This window comes from Ziziphus jujuba, chromosome 10 (genome assembly GCF_031755915.1).
Source record: "Ziziphus jujuba cultivar Dongzao chromosome 10, ASM3175591v1".
NCBI lineage: Eukaryota > Viridiplantae > Streptophyta > Magnoliopsida > Rosales > Rhamnaceae > Ziziphus > Ziziphus jujuba.
In genome coordinates this window covers 19,905,920-19,922,283 of record NC_083388.1, presented here as the reverse complement: position 1 = coordinate 19,922,283, position 16,364 = coordinate 19,905,920, and the positions used below count along the sequence as shown (strand labels likewise).

At 30.8% G+C, this 16,364-nt stretch overlaps 2 protein-coding genes across 2 annotated transcripts; both read right to left on the bottom strand.

The window, feature by feature from the left end:
• Positions 1–1,563: 1,563 nt before the first annotated feature.
• Positions 1,564–3,426, bottom strand: LOC107411719 (probable glycerol-3-phosphate acyltransferase 3). Its single transcript, XM_016019363.4, has 2 exons — positions 2,743–3,426; positions 1,564–2,644 (listed from the first exon to the last, which is right to left on the bottom strand). Exons 1-2 carry the CDS (start codon positions 3,376–3,378, stop codon positions 1,778–1,780), a joined length of 1,503 nt encoding a protein of 500 aa, XP_015874849.4. The 5' UTR covers positions 3,379–3,426; the 3' UTR covers positions 1,564–1,777.
• A 2,730-nt stretch (positions 3,427–6,156) lies between these two features.
• LOC107411720 (probable glycerol-3-phosphate acyltransferase 3) lies at positions 6,157–7,990 on the bottom strand. The gene is made up of 2 exons (XM_016019364.4): positions 7,269–7,990; positions 6,157–7,147 (listed from the first exon to the last, which is right to left on the bottom strand). The coding sequence occupies exons 1-2, from the start codon at positions 7,965–7,967 to the stop codon at positions 6,266–6,268; spliced, it is 1,581 nt and encodes a 526-aa protein (XP_015874850.2). The 5' UTR covers positions 7,968–7,990; the 3' UTR covers positions 6,157–6,265.
• Between the last annotated feature and the right edge of the window lie 8,374 nt (positions 7,991–16,364).

Below are 16,364 nucleotides of genomic sequence, written 5' to 3'. Positions count from 1 at the left end.
ATTTTAATTATTGCTATGGTTATTAGTTTTAAAAATTGTTTTGGGGTATAATATAATATATATGTGTTCGAATAATTTGGCTTATATACCATTTGATTGAATGTTTAGATTATGCATATAAAAATATTTGCCTTATTAAATATGAGTTGTCATTTTACGTAAGGTTTGACAATGTATTTAATGGTTTTATATTCTAATGGGTTCATAAGTGAACTTGGAATAGTTAAATATTTTGGTATTTAAATTGAGATTTTAAATCATTTTGGAAACTATTTGGTTTGAGAAATCAAATTGAAAATCATATAATTTTAAACACGATCAAATATTTTATAATTTTATGTGCTTAAAATTGGTTTATGGTGAATATATTTCACTTTGATATTTCTGGTTTTCGTATGAAATGATGTTTTGAGATTTTGAAATATTTGAACAATTGAACTTGACAATTAAATTATGATTATGATATAGTAGGATACTGTATCAGTCATTTTAAATTGATGTACCATGTAATACCAATACCTTAGATCAATATTATATTATATTATATTACCGCGCGCTGGGTTTACCATGGTGCCGTGAGAATTTGGTTTCATCCAACGGTTATCTATTATTACCACGGACTGTGAGGTCGGGTTTATCCGACGGTTTATTATTATTACCATGGTGCCGTGAGGTTGGTAGTGTCCAACGGTTTATTATTGCCACGGACCGTGAGATTGGGTACGTCCCACGGTTATTTATTATTTCCACGACACCTTTCATAATTGGAAATAATAATTTCTCTCAAAATCCTCACCATTCACTCCGTTGGAAAGGTTCCCCTTTTAAAACATTTTCGTAAAACCCAATCTTTTATACCCCAAAAATCAAGAAAAACAACTAGTCAATAAATTTCGAATAAAAATACAAGAATTTAAGGATCCAAATTTATAATGGAAATAAAGAATAAGATATCATTGGATACCATAAATAAAATCATAAATAATACTTATATTAAAGAAATTTGGCATAAGAACAAAAATAAATCCAATATATAAATTATAAAATTTATTGTTTAAATCAAGGAAATAACCAAAGGAATATTTTAAATCAATTTAAACATCTATATAAAACATTTGATAAAAAATATAATAGAATTTATTTTAAAATATCAATCGATTTAAATGATAAAATCGAGACAAATAACTCTTAAACATTAATGAGAATAGGTAATAAAATTACGATAACATAGAGCATTAATGTTTTATCCAAAAAAAAAAAATATATATATATATATATATTTATTTATATATATATATACATATATTTATTTATTTATATATAAATATATAGAGCATTAATGCATACGTGGTGCAATACTAGGTAGGGGTAAAAAGGGTAATACAGTTTTTCTTCTTCAGCTCTACTTTGCCGGCATATCAATTACCACATTTGCCCTTTCAATTTTCATTTCTTTATTTTCTTTTTAATTGTTAGGCTGCAATTCACATTCTCTAATATTGGATTGGTGCCTTTAAGCAAAAAAAAAAAAAAAAAACAACTATTGGATTGGTGCCACTTGGGTGTCCTCTTAGGACTTTTGCCCTTTCATTGCACAACATATTGTTAGTGACATTATGCACTATATCTTTAATTAAAAAAAAATAAAAATAAAACTTATGATGCGCTAGATCATTTCTGATATACATATATATAAATATTGTATCTCGATTTATTTCAAAATATATATATATATATATATATATATATATATATATATTGTTCGCGCCTCGATTAATTAGATCCTAGTTAACATAATATACTTGTCCTTCTTGCTTAAACAAGTGCTCTCAAAACCCAAGGCCATGGCAATCTCACTCTGCACAAGATTAGCTATTTCACACTTTGATTTTTCACCACCGTGACCTCTAAATGATCTGGGCAACTTCTCCAGAATCGCAACGGAGTAGGTTAGAGATGGATTCATAAGGAAAAATACCAAGTCCAAGAATTTAGACCCTCTATTTGTTGTTCCATGGAACATGCTAACCTCAGTCTTTATGGCAACTGGAACAACCTGGTCATCACTCAGCTCTGCAAATAAAGGACTAAAACTAAGTAGATATGGTTCACTGCATGTTGTTCCTTCTGGAAAAACCACGATATCTTCACCTCTGCTCAGTACCTGTTCCAACATTTTTGAGTCTTTCTCTTTGTCCCTTGTTAATCGTACTGTCCTGACAGGAAAGAGCAACTCAGTGAGTCCAATTTTGCTGTAAGTGATTGTATTAGTAGGTTTCATGATGGCCAAAGAAACATAGATTGGATCAAGCACAGTTTTGTGGTTGCAGACATATAGTTTTCCCCTTTTGTCCTCTGCTTTTGTTGGAACGGTGGTGAAAGAATTGGGTTTTTTCACCTCACTTCTCATCCCTGTGAAGGACAATATGGGGAGAGAGAGTTTTAAAGGTAATAGTTTAGCTATAATGAATCTAAAAATGCATAAGAAAGCCCCAAATGGAATCCATATGAATGTTGCTAGGGTTTCAAATGGAGTTGGCCTGAAAGCCAATCTTCCATCATGGAAGACCAATGGCTTCGGGTATTTCTCTCTTGGAAGTGTTTGCCAGTTCTTTTTCTCAGCTTCAGTGACCAAATAAACTTCCTGAAAAACACAAGAAATATAAAAATATAACACACAAAAAAAACTTCCATTACATGCTGAACCAAAGGGATTTCTTAATGCAAAAGAGAAAATTTTACCTTGCAAATAGAAAAAAGTAGTTTATCAAGAGAATTGTTGGAGCAGCCAAGCCCAATAACATGATCAGAACCAGCTTTCTTATTATTATTTCCAAGAATCTCATTCAAATTGAGGTTATTAGCTTTCGTTTCCTCCATTAAACCCAAAAAATACCCACCTGCCACTTTCAACTCTCTACCAACAATTTTGTTGATTCCCAAGAAATCTGTCAAGAACCCATCAACCATAACTCTAGGGAGATCAGTCACTCCTACCCTTTTCCCACCCCTCATCACCATCATGAATCCTTCATATCCAACATCCTCTAGAAAGAACTTGGGCAACACAGTTTTTCCAATTTTAAAACTCTTCTCTTTAATCCCAAAAAAGGATAGAAAAACCATAATCTTCAGACCCAATTCTTCTTCACCCGCCAAATGTATCAAAGGGTATAAAAGAAGCAAAATAAGGGCTCTTAAAGGGCCTCCAGCTTCAAAAGCCACAAGCATGAAGTAAGGAAAGAGGGAAGATGTTTTTAGTAATGCACCCTCCACATGAAACACCAAGGTTTGGTTTAGGAGCTCTTTCAAGCCATAGAAGTTGCTGACCTTCATATGGTTATTAGTGAAAGAATTGTCTGTTTTTTTGTGGAACATTTTGGAAAGGAAGAGGAAAGGTTTCAAGATGAATAGCAGGTCTCCGGTCATTTTGTTCTCCAAATGGTTGTGAATAAGGACCATCCATGCAGGCATTATTTATAAACTTATAATAATATGTAAAGAGGTCAACTATTATTAATGCTTCTAGACAGTTCTATTACTAATTCAATGTAAACATCCTCCTGGTAATTAGAAGTTCAATGCACTGTGAATTTGTCCAATAAAATAACTTCAATGGTGAAAATATACGCAGCAGTATAGATTGAGATTTCAGGGACAAGTTAATGCGAGAAGATAATGTCCCATTTTTGTGCATAAACATCTTATTAGCCATCTGAATTTATTTACATATGAATGAAACAGACCCAAAAATATACTTGATTTGGTTATCTTCAAAGCTCTCTTAGATGAAATTTGATTTGAGCATTCACCATGTGAGTATTTGAATTCAATATTGGACAAATGGCAAGGAACCATATAGAAAATTATTGTACAATTCAGGGTCACTAAATATTTCGGCTTATATGTAAAATTCTATTTTCAACTAGCCTTGAGAAGATTAAAGTTTGTAGTTAAGAAAATTCATCTAGCTTTTAGTTTCAAATAAATGTATTAGCTCTTTTTCGTAAGTACTCTTGCCTGTCCGTGTATAGATGGATAACTGTGAAGGGAAAAATTAAAGACAAGAGCCATATGGTGCACATATGCCCTCAAAACTCCTCAACCTCTGCCTGTACCAAACATTTTTTTGAAAGCTGTGCTGAAATTTCCTTTCACTGTCCAATTTAATTCACCTCCATTCCAGGTCCTAAGGCACAAACCCAATCCAAGTGGTGCATGAAATCTTCAGGAGCGGAGTTATTCATTAATGGGCATATCCTCATCTACCCTACTTTTCTGCTTAATTGAACTTCATTTATATTATTGGACCACCCCAAAAGTAAGTCTCAAAAACTTGGACCCAATGGGTTTTCAACACCTAGAAATTTTTGTGCATTCTTGAGTACATTGCTCTTTCTCTAAAAATATATAAAAATTGATCCACATGTGAGGTTTTATTTTCCTTTTTTTTTTTTTTTTTTTTTTGGGAGGGAAACATGTGAGATTCTCCTATATGGAAAGTATTGAATAAATGGGCTCGTTAATTTCAATATATACACAACTTATAAGCCAATTATACAAAACTTAAGCAAATATTTAAGAAAATACTCAAAGCATAAAACCAAAAACATGAACCTTAACAAAGGAAGGGTAATAAATTAATACAATTTTTATTTTTTTTCCACGTACTTTTCTTAATCTAACCCTAACCCACACTCATGTCTGCCACCTATACCAAATTAATCTCTCAAATTGACAGATACCTATATAGATATCTATATAAATATAATATATATATATATATATATATTATATTTTCTCTTGATAATAGATGTTAATTTAGTTAAATATTGGTCCCAAAGCCACAGGACAAAATCCATCGCCCGGTTTGAATACCGTTTGCAGTACTAGGTTTTATTGGTCTTCAAAATTAACGTGCAGTTTTGGGTATCCACATATATTTTTGGCTACGATGGGAATCCACAAATCTTTTCATGTTCTTTATGTGATCTATAACAACTGGTTACTGAGCATCAACCATTTTTTTTCCTTTTTAAAAGAACCATATAAATAAATAAATAAATAAAGGAAAAAAGCATGGTATTTTATATTGATGATGGGATGTTTAAGCCAAAAAAGCCAATCTTGTTGAAGTTTCTGAGTAGATTATAGTTTGGGGTTGGGGAGTTCCATATGGGGATAGAGCCCTTTTGGGCCATATATTTGGTTTACCGTTTTGCATTGAGTTCTTAAATGTGTATCTATAAATATATATATCTTTTGGTAATATATAAATATATAAGAGGGGGAAAAAAGGTGTCACAACGAATAAGTACAGTTGTTTGGTCGAGGTGAATGGTGTTTGTTTGAAGTATGTGCCTATTGACTAATTGGACCTTCAGCTTTATTACCAAGGAAAAAAAAATTGGGACCACAATTTGATTTTATGTATGAAGTCTACAAACTACAAGGGAAAAAAAAAAAACTTGCATGAAATAGTAGCAGAAAAAAAAGGTTTAAAAAAGTAATTAAATGGACACTTTCTGTCAAGTGAAACACATGAGATTTGAGTTATGTGTCTTCTTCTTCTTCCTTTTTTTTTTTTTTTTTTTTTCTAATTTTTTTCTTTCTAATCAAACCCCGTTATAGAATCTGAGCTCCACATAAAAGGTAAAGCTTTTGTAAACGCAAATCACTATATAATTGTGTAATATGCTATAACATTTATAATTATATATGGCCACTGATGTTGTTCAAACTCCAAAGTCCGCATTTTGATCATGGATTTTTTTGTTCAATCATTATATTACAATGTTTACTACCAAAAAATCATTATATTTCAATGCTATATAATATATAGTGTAGTCATTTTTCTTTTTACAATAAAATATGGAAAGGGTTGATTTGCTTTCTTCTAATTAACATGTAAACTTTATGTTAAAGTTATTTTGAGATGATATATGTTCTCTGCTTCCTCACAAAAATCAATTATTACATAAATTGAATTTGCAGTTGGTATTGATATTGATACAGCTATCTTTAAAAACCAAGTATTGCATAATTTGAATTTGCAATTGATATTGATATTGATGCGGTTATCTTTTGGAGAATATATAATATTGATACTGTTATTAGTTAATGATATATGAAACACTAATATTGATATTGATGCCGTTATCTTTTGAAGAATATATAATATTGATACGGTTATTAGTTAATGATATATGAAACACTAATACACTTATCATAAAGCACACATCAAGTGACTAATGGCCCTAGTCTCCTATATTGTCCCCTCATTACCTGCCAAGATGATATATTTATCTTTCCTTGTTAAGCTAGTGCACTCAAATCCTAAAACTTTACCAATCTTTGACTGAACATAATTAGCTACTTCAAACTTGGATTTCCCTCCAACCCTACAAGTAAAACATCCTGGTAGCTTGTCTAGAATCTTGATAGAGCAGTTGGTAATTGGATTCATGAGCAGGAAAATTGGATCCAAGGCCTTGTAACCACTTGCTGTTGTTCCATAGAACATGCTAACACAATAATCTATAGCTACAGGAACTATTTCATCACTCATTTCTGCAAACAAAGGACTAAACCTTAGAAGATATGGTTCTCTGCAAGTAGTTCCTTCAGGACAAACCACAATATCAGTTTGGTTCAGCAGCTTCTCCATCAGTTTTGAATCTTTCTCTTTACATCTTGTTAGACGAACCGTCTTGATTGGTGAAATAAGCTCAGTGACTCTGCTTAAGCTGTATGTGACTGCTGTGAGAGGTTTCCCAAGAACCATTGAGACATAGATTGGATCAATCAGAGTTCTGTGGTTGCATACATAGAGTGTACTGCTATTTGGTTTTTTGGGGGCAATTTCGAATTGGGTGGGAATGGAATTGGGTTTTGAGAATTGGGTTATTCTCATTCCACTAAAGGTTAAGATAGGAAGAGATATGTTAAGGGGAAGAAGTACAGCGATAGAAATTCTGATTATTGAAAGTAAAAACCCAAATGGAATCCATAAAAACATTACCAATGAGGCTAGTAAAGTTGGTCTAAAAGCCAATCTTCCATCATGGAATATCAAGGGCTTTGGGTATTTCTCCCTTGGAAGCACTTTCGAGCTCCTCTTCTCAACCTCACTTACCAAGTGAACAACCTGTTCAAAAAGCATTTTTTTTCAACCAAAACAGAAACCCCAAAAAAAAAAAAAAAAAAAAATGAATAATATAGTAAAACTGCAAGAGAGACAGAGAGACATAGAAAAGAAGATGAACAACCTTGCAACGAGAACAGAGTTGCTGATCAAGTGCCTTGTTGAAGCTACCAATTCCTATAATACCGGAACCAAATTTCTCTTCCCCAAGTATCTTATCCAAAACCTTATTATCAGCTTTGCTTTCCTCCATCAAACCCACAAAATACCCAGAAACCACCTTCAAGTTTCTTCCCAATACAGCATCAACACCAAGGTAATCGGTCAAAAAGCCATCCACCATAACTCTAGGCAAATTAGTAACTCCAACTTTTCTCCCAAACCTCGTCATCATCACCATGTCAAATCCTTCATTGGAAACATCTTCCAAGAAGAACTTGGGCAATACAGCTTTTCCAACTCTGAAACCTTTTGCTTTGATCCCCACAAAGCAAACAAATACCATAACCTTCATCCCCAAATCTTCACCAGCCAAACATACAAAAGGGTATAGCAGGAACAGAATGAGAGCTCTTAAAAGCCCACCAGCTTCAAACGCCACAAGCATGAAGTAAGGAAAGATTGAAGATGACTTTAACAATGCTCCCTCCATTTGAAATACCAGAGCTTGCTTACCATCTGGAAGTAATCCTGATGAAATTTTATGGAGTAGTTTATTGGGTTTGACCACCTTCTTTTGCAGACTGAATTGGTTGGCTCTTTTTGGGAAAAGGGTTTTGGCCATGAAGAACAGAGCTTCCAAACCATAATATTTTGGAGCCATTTTCTCTTTGTTGGTTTGGTTTTGGCAGCGATTGGGAGGTGGTGGTTCTTATATATATATATATATATATATACATATATACACACACACACATACATACAGGATGAAACGGGGGATTAATTATAGGATAATAGAAAAATAAAGTAGAAAATTATTTCCACGTGGCAGATTCTGTGACCAGGATCAGAAATTAATTAATATGTAAAATTGATGTTTCTAATCAACCACTTCTCATCTGTTGTTGAATTTCCTGAATGCCAAAAAAATTTAATTAATTGATCATTATAATTCATACTTTTTGAGTGGTTATATATTTCATTATAATTTCATTGCCTCATGAGTACCAAATGTTTGATGAAGTAAAAGAATGGAATCTTCATGACACATTACCAATGATGGGTCTAGACTCGAGAGGAAGTAACATTTTGATAACAACTTCCCGAAAGTACTGTTCTGCCTTTTCCTTCTTCTTTTCTCTCTTTTTTTTTTTTTTTTTTTCCCTCAAGTGAAAATGTTATGATTGAGCTACTGATTATTTTTCTTTTTCGTTTTTTTATAATATTTCTGAAATAATTTAAATTGAAGCAATGCGATTGTAAACAGAATTGAATTGCTCAAATGTATGACAACCTTGTAGCTACCACACGCACAACTTGATTCATGTTTTGACCTATTCTCTTCTCAGTGTTAGACTTGCATTTCTAGCGTACAAAAATTTGACTTGTGGCTTTCTGATGTGAAAATCAACACACACACACACACACACACACACACATATATATATATATATAGTTAATTAATATAAATTCTAATACTAATTAGTAGGAAGATGTTTTATCAGTCATAAGAGTAATAAAAATGAAATATTCAAATTTAGAATCAATAATGATTATCCAGATAGAAATTATTAGAAACTCTAAAATTATTTATTCTCTTAATTGGTTTAGAAAATTATTAAGTAATGCTAACTTAATTAGTGTACTTTATATATCCAATCTAATAAGATTGTAAGTTTAAGATACGTCTCATCCTCCTTTTTAGATTAGAAATTGTTGTAATGATTAAAAAAATTTTAAAAAATAATCTCTTTTGAAACAACCTAATGGACACCCTGAACTCTATCCAAGGGGACTATTCTAGAGGTTTATCATCTGTATCTCTTTCAATCTTATAAGATTAAATTATGGTTTCAGGTCAGCTCAAGCACAATGATTTTTGCATCCATCTTTTAGTTATGAAGAAAAAAAATTACCGGCAACAAAAACACCTATTAAAGTTTGTAGCAATAATGAAAGACGAGTAGAAAAGGGTCATGGTTTTTCAGAATTATTGTGATGTAGTTTATTTGTATTTTTAGAATGGATGATTGTGTAAGATGGTACTGGACAAAAATTTTCTTGAAGCTTTTCAACAGTGGAAAACCTCTTATGGTGCGTTTGGCAAGGTGCATTAGAAGTTGCACACCACAAAATTTATGCAAACTCATGTTTAAAGCGAAAATAAGGTGCATTGTGCCACACATTCCGTGACCTGGCTCTTTATTTGGCAATTGAAGGAGCACAATTTATGCTGTATTTTTGTAAACGAGGTGCACTCAATATGTCATGTTTTCTTAAAACATAGAGTTAGCAAAACATAATGGGTTTATATCAAATAAAACCTTTATTATAAATTGCTTAACGGGTCAACAATAGGTGAGGTAAGTACAAGGATCCAAATGCTTTTAAGCATAAATCAAGTAAAGTGTCTAATCCATCATAGAGCACAATGCAACACAACAATTATACCAAGGGGAATTAGTGTGTATGACTTGATTTGCGGATTGCTTGGGATTTGGCAACCTTCTTTTGCAGACTAGGAAAGGTTTTGGTCATGAAGAAGAAAGCTTCCAATCCATAATGTTTTGGAGCCATTTTCTGTTTGTTGGTTTGGTTTTGGCAACGATGTTTGTGATTTTTACATACATGATGAAACAGAGGATTAATTAAGGGATAATATAAAAATGAAGAAAAATATTTCCACGTGGCAGACTCTATGACCAGGATAAGAAATTAATTAATATATAAAATGTAGTTATTAATCAACCACTTCCCATCTGTTGTTTAGTTCCCTGAATGCTAAAAGACTTGAATTAATTGATCATTATAATTCATACTTCTATATTATTCATTATATTTCCATTGCCTCATTAGCACCAAATGTTTGATGAAGCAAAAGCATGGAATCTCCATGATACATCACCAATGAAAGGGTCCAGAGGAAAAAAAAAAACATTTTGATAACAACTTCCTGCTACTTGTTCCAGTTTTTTTTTTTTTTTTTTTTTTCAATGAAAATGTTACAAGTACTGCGACCAGGCCATCATGTACTGATCAATTTTTGAGTTTTTATAATATTTCAGAAATAATAGTTAAATTGAAGTAATGTCATTGTAAACAGAATTGAATTGCTCAAAAAGTACGACAATCTTGTAGCTACCACGCACAATTTGGTTTTTGACTTACTCTCTTCTCGTCTTTGAAACTTGCATTTGTTATGTACAAAGACTTCTTTGTAGCTCTCTCATGTGACAATCAACATATACATGATAGTTAATTAAAAATAAATTAATTAATATAAATTCTTGTGCTAATTAGTGGGAAGCTATTTTAATAACAGCGAGGATGAAGGATTTAAATTCAGAATAAATAAATTAATCATTATCCTAAAAGAGATTATTGGAAGAGTTTCGAATAACTGCTTTTCCTATTTGTTTATAATATGGTTTTTCGTTAGTATTAACTTTCAGTCTATAAAGACAAGTGAAAAATGCCTCATTAACTATAAAGTAAATCTTCATTTAAAATAAAAAAAAAAAGAATGAAAAAAAAAAAAGAATTGAAAAGTAATCGGTGAGACAGGATCAATCAGAGACACCGAAAAGGGGCAACAAAATTATGATCCTATAAAAATAAAAGTTTGAACATTGAAGTTTGACTTGGTCACCCGCACTGTCAGGTTTATATGATTTGTATCTACAAGTATATTGATCCAACATTTACCAAAAAATCAATTAAAAAAGCAGCACAATAGACTGATGCTTTTACCTTCTAGGCTGGGCAAGTCAATGCCCAAAGTCATTTTATTATAATTATTTACCTTTTTTGGTTTTTCCTTCTTCTTTTCCTACCATCTATAAATTACACATTAGAGTTGCATTTTAATTTTTGAGATAGTAACAATATATCCACCTAAAAATTAAATATTGTGTTCCATGTTGCTAAAAAAAAAAAATATATATATATATATATATATATACATATATAGAATATTTTTAATTCATAAGAAAAAGACTTTTAGAAAATTTTATAAATTTGTTATTATTAAGAAGAAAAAAAATAGTCAATCCAGCATAAATAAATGATCCCGATTAGAACTAGACATCTTAGACATTTGTCCAATGAAAGATATTTGATATTAATGACTAACCTAACCTTAAGCAAGTACTACTTGTAATTCACCCAAAAAAAAAAAAAAAAAAAAAAAAGCAAGTACTACTTGTATTTTTTCTTTAATTTTTTGCTTTTAGATTTTGGGGTGGAGAATTTATGATTGTATAATATTTTTGATAAAAATATTGCGATAAATGTTTATGCATTGTTGCACGAAAGAATTTTAAGGTCTCATACTATCAAAGTGATAGTTCATTGATTCATGAGCATGACATTGTCCAGCATGGTTTTTTAAGCATTTATTATTTGGACTAAATGAAAAAAAAAAAAAAAAAATTCTTGTTTTATAAACATATACACGATAATAGATTTGATATACCTTTTAAGTTCTAACTCTTCAAAAATAAATTGTTAGGATTTGGGTTTCATCTACCACCCCTTAAACCATTCCTCCCAATTTATTTTAAAAAAAAAAAAATTTCCTCATCATATATACTTTTATATATTTCAAATTAAATTCAGTTTAAAACTTCATAGATTTATCAAAATCATCCCCGCCCCCCCCCCCCCCCCCCCCCCAAAAAAAAAAAAAAGAGAACTAAATTTTTTTTTTAAATATTCATGTTATTTGTCACAAATATCCCCCTTAGATTTGTCAATTTGTGAGACAGTTAGCGGCCATAATTGTTTTTTTTTTTTTTTTGGGTAAATTAGCGGCCATAATTGTTAACAGCTGTATGTGCTTTGATAATTGATGGGTAAAGTATAGTAGTAAATGGCTAGTTACTTTCTAAATTAATAAGTGGACATCCCTCACTTTTGAAGGTAGATTAACAGCCAATTTTAAGCTCAACTTTTGAGTCTCACTTTTCCCTCCAACTTTACACTCAAATTCATGGTAGACAACTCTTTTTTACACCCACAATCACTGTACACAAATTTGTTTTTCTAAATACATGTATAAATTTGGTATTAAGGCAAGCATCATTTATCTTATATGTAAAGTAAGCACCCACCAATTTATGTATAATCTTTTTTAATCAAGAATTGCTTGTGATTTTGATAGTATCATGATATATGAATTATATAAAATTGGACATTTGCTTAACTTGTCCATCAGAACAAGATGATTATAATTTATATGTATATGTATACATATTTTTGGATGTACATGTTACAAACATTGATGTTTTATATGGAGAGACCACAGGCTAAAAATCATATTCACTCCTTTATTTATTTTCTTCACTTTGGTCGATCAAAAAAACAAAAAAAAAAGTGGGTAGTATTACTTGAACACCAAACACAGAGTTGAAGGAAAATGGTGACGTGCCCCCACCACACCCACAGTCGTGGAACAACCCCTGTGTACTGTCTGCAATGCATTACAAGCTTCCACCTCATTCTCAATCTCAAACCTAACCCCAATCCTTTCACTATTTTAAATTGTTTTTATATTCCTTTTTTCTTCATTTTTATACCATTTTAATTTAATTTATACCATTAAATTTAAAAGAGAATTTTACACAATTCAGAGAATCCAATTCCATTCTCTCATCATCATGTTTGCCCAATTCTTATTGTCTTGCCAGGACTAAATTTTACTATATATCTATATATATCCAAACACAACTCCTTTGGACGGCACAATGATATTTATAAATAAAAGGAAAAAAATTGAAAATATCCCAAATCCAAAATTAAAATTAATTTACGACATATGAAAAATTATAATAGAGAAATGCTTATAGTAAACAAACTACTTTCTCGAAGGTTAATTAACCACAGATTCTCAATTTAGTGATTTACCTAACAAAAACACACGTCTAAAAAACTAATTTACATATATATATATATATATGGTAAAATGAAATTAAGAAAAGCAAAATTCACGTGCTTCCGTCAAGTGATGAACTCCTTCTCCAACTTGACTTCGCCGGCGACAAGCTCGGAATCACCGCCGAGCGAAGTCCAATTCCACCGGCGGCAACATCTGTAAGGAGGCGTTCGGCATCAGATAGTGCAGCCACAGAAGAGGAAGAAGAAGCAGAGCATGGAAACCAAGGCCACGGACTCGAACGCCGTGATAAGCGACCAAACGACGTCGTCGACGATCGTCAGGCTCAGGCTTAGTGCCGGCCTCCACCGGAGCAGCCTGCCCCAGCTCGAGATCCCTCCGCGTGGGTCCCACCTCGGCGAGAAGTACGAGGCTACAAATCCCGGCCACCGGAATTCTGACATGGACCACCACCAAGACATTCTCTCTCTAATCACTCTTTTTCTCTCTAGAATTTCACAGTGACTGAGCCGTTTCAGTGTTCTAGCAGCTTGTGGGAAGATAAGGGCTAAAGAGGGGGTTTATATACAGCAATGGAGAAGGTACTCGCAGAACGTAATATAGGACGGTGCTCCTTGTGCCAAGTAGGGTCCACTACCGAATGATCTGGTACGTTGGCTCAGTGGGGTCCACAACTGACCATCTTGCCAGTAATTTATTGACAGCTGGTGATCATTTTATTGGGTTTGGAATTGGGAATTGAAGATTTTTGATGCGCCTAAATTTTTAGTACGATCTTTTTCCTTGCAAATAAGACAAATTGTTTGAAATTTGTAATTTGGAGGGAATTCAAAAAAAATTATAATAATTCGGTTTCCTTATAAAAATAAAAAATTAAATTGAGTTGCATCTTTCAACTTTTATTAATTATTTAATTTGTTAAGTACTCAAGTGAAATTACAATTACAGACTATTATTTTATAATATTATCCTTAAAATAATGTAGTAACTTTATTATCTACTTTTCTTTTCTCTTTTTTTTTTTTTTTGCTTGCTCAAACTACTTTTTCTTTTTATTGATCAGTAAATATATGTTTTGGCAAAATAAATAGCAAAAGTGTCCCCAAAAGTCAACTTTCAAATCTGTTTTCCCTTTAGGCGTTAAATAAAACATTATCAATATAAAAACCAAAAAAAATAATTTGCTAATTCTGTGTCTCGTTATTTTTTTTAAGGAAGTAGTAAATTAAATTATTAAATACATAAATTAGAAGGTACAAATGTTATACATGTTTCATTTTGAACTGTAACGAGGATATTTGTAATAACGTGCGGTGGCCTTTTCCTGCTCGTATTTATATGTTTATATTTTTTTTAGGAATATATTATTTAGGTGAATTTGAAATTCTATATATTGGCTTTTTGGGTAATATTCCTATCCAGAAATAGACTTCTAAGTTATATTAATATTGTATGTTTCCCAAAAAAAAAAAAAATTATATTAATATTCTAACCCTTCACCATCTTGAAATTTGAAAAAAAATTTCCCTCTTTATATATATCATTGGCTGGTCAAAATTTAAAATTTTTATTACAAACAAATTTGGTGGCTCTCACCCTTATTACTTACAAAAATACTAGGCTTCTCAAATGTTGTTTATCAATTTATATGTCAAAATATTATCAGGTTTATTTTTCACAAATGTAGGTTTTAGTTTTATGTCAACTACTAATTTCTTTTCATATTTTATATAAAAAAAAAATTTGATGAAATAATTTGACTGTTGTAGTACTATTGTTTTACAAAAAAATCAAAGTTTTAAAAAATTGGGGAGAAAAATTAAAAACAGAAGATAACTTTTGAAGTGCAAAATATATAATTCATACATTAATTAATTAAAATGGTGTTACAGATATCAAATTGTTTTTCAAATAATATGATCTAATAATGTATCAATATATTATTAGTTGATATATCCATAAAAACAAAATATGGATAAATAAATTTTTAAATTGATAAGAGAATAAAACAATTAAATTACTTAAACATTAACACATCATTTGTCACATTATTTAATAAACAATTGATAAGTATGAAACAACTCGTGTGCTTAAGAGATCCATACACCCACCCCCCCCCCAAAAAAAAAAATTTTGATTTTTTTCAATAAAATATATTTATATAAATATAAAATTGAATAAAAATTCAATCATGACTCCCCAAAAAAAATGAAATTTGCAATTTATTTTTAATATATCTATTCAATACTAATTATATATATCAATTTCAAAATTTATCTTATTAGTTTATAAATTCATAAATACCATATGTTGTCCATTTAACGAAACCATAATCAATCTATATTTATCTGCAAAACAAAAAACTAAACTTTTTCCTTCCATCCTAACACAAAAATATACAATATTAATCTATAGGATGCAATAAGAAATCAGAAAACATATAGGAATTGATTCTCGAGAAGATTAGGTAAGTTTTTTGTTTTTTATTAATTAATAATTCATAAATCTAATCATATGTTTTATATGTGTATGTATACAAAGTTTTTTCTTTTCTTTTCTGTTTCCTTCTCTGACTATCTAATTAGCATATGAAATTGATATTGATAGAAGATGTCAATTTTTTTTTTATTTCTTATTAATTTTGTATATTGAAAAGGAAATTACGAAAATATTTAGTATTGATTCAATTAGACATGAGTTTCATGATTTGAAAAAATATAAAATTCTATTTTAATTTATGTATAATTTTTTTAATATTGATATGTGCACAGATAGAATTGAATTTTTTAAATTGTTTGTTACTAAAATGTTATTAAGAGGGCTACATCATTATTTTCACTGATGACAATGCATGGTGACACAATTTTGCCTTTTCATTTCATTGCTGGTAACATTTAATTTTTGAATAAATATTATTTGCAGAGAAATAGTTTAACCTTGTAGCTGCATCTAAGATAAGATGATTTACATAAATAAAAAATAAAAATAAAATAGGAAGATAAGATAATTTACATTCACGTGGTATTATTCAAATGAGAAATATTTATGAAAAATCCTTAAAGAATATATAACTAATTATAGTCACTTTGTTCACTGAATTTCATTTTTATTAAAGAATATTTACCCATTTTTATTACTAACGACGAATTAAATACAAACATGAAATTG

What these genes read in the sequence shown, in the direction of transcription:
- LOC107411720 (XM_016019364.4), bottom strand. Translation starts at nt 7,967, where the DNA reads ATGGCTCCAAAATATTATGGTTTGGAAGCTCTGTTCTTCATGGCCAAA. An exon ending in AACTCTGTTCTCGTTGCAAG is followed by an intron (nt 7,148 to 7,268) that starts GTTGTTCATCTT and finishes CTTTTTGAACAG; the next exon opens with GTTGTTCACTTGGTAAGTGA.
- LOC107411719 (XM_016019363.4), bottom strand. Translation starts at nt 3,378, where the DNA reads ATGTTCCACAAAAAAACAGACAATTCTTTCACTAATAACCATATGAAG. An exon ending in TACTTTTTTCTATTTGCAAG is followed by an intron (nt 2,645 to 2,742) that starts GTAAAATTTTCT and finishes TGTGTTTTTCAG; the next exon opens with GAAGTTTATTTGGTCACTGA.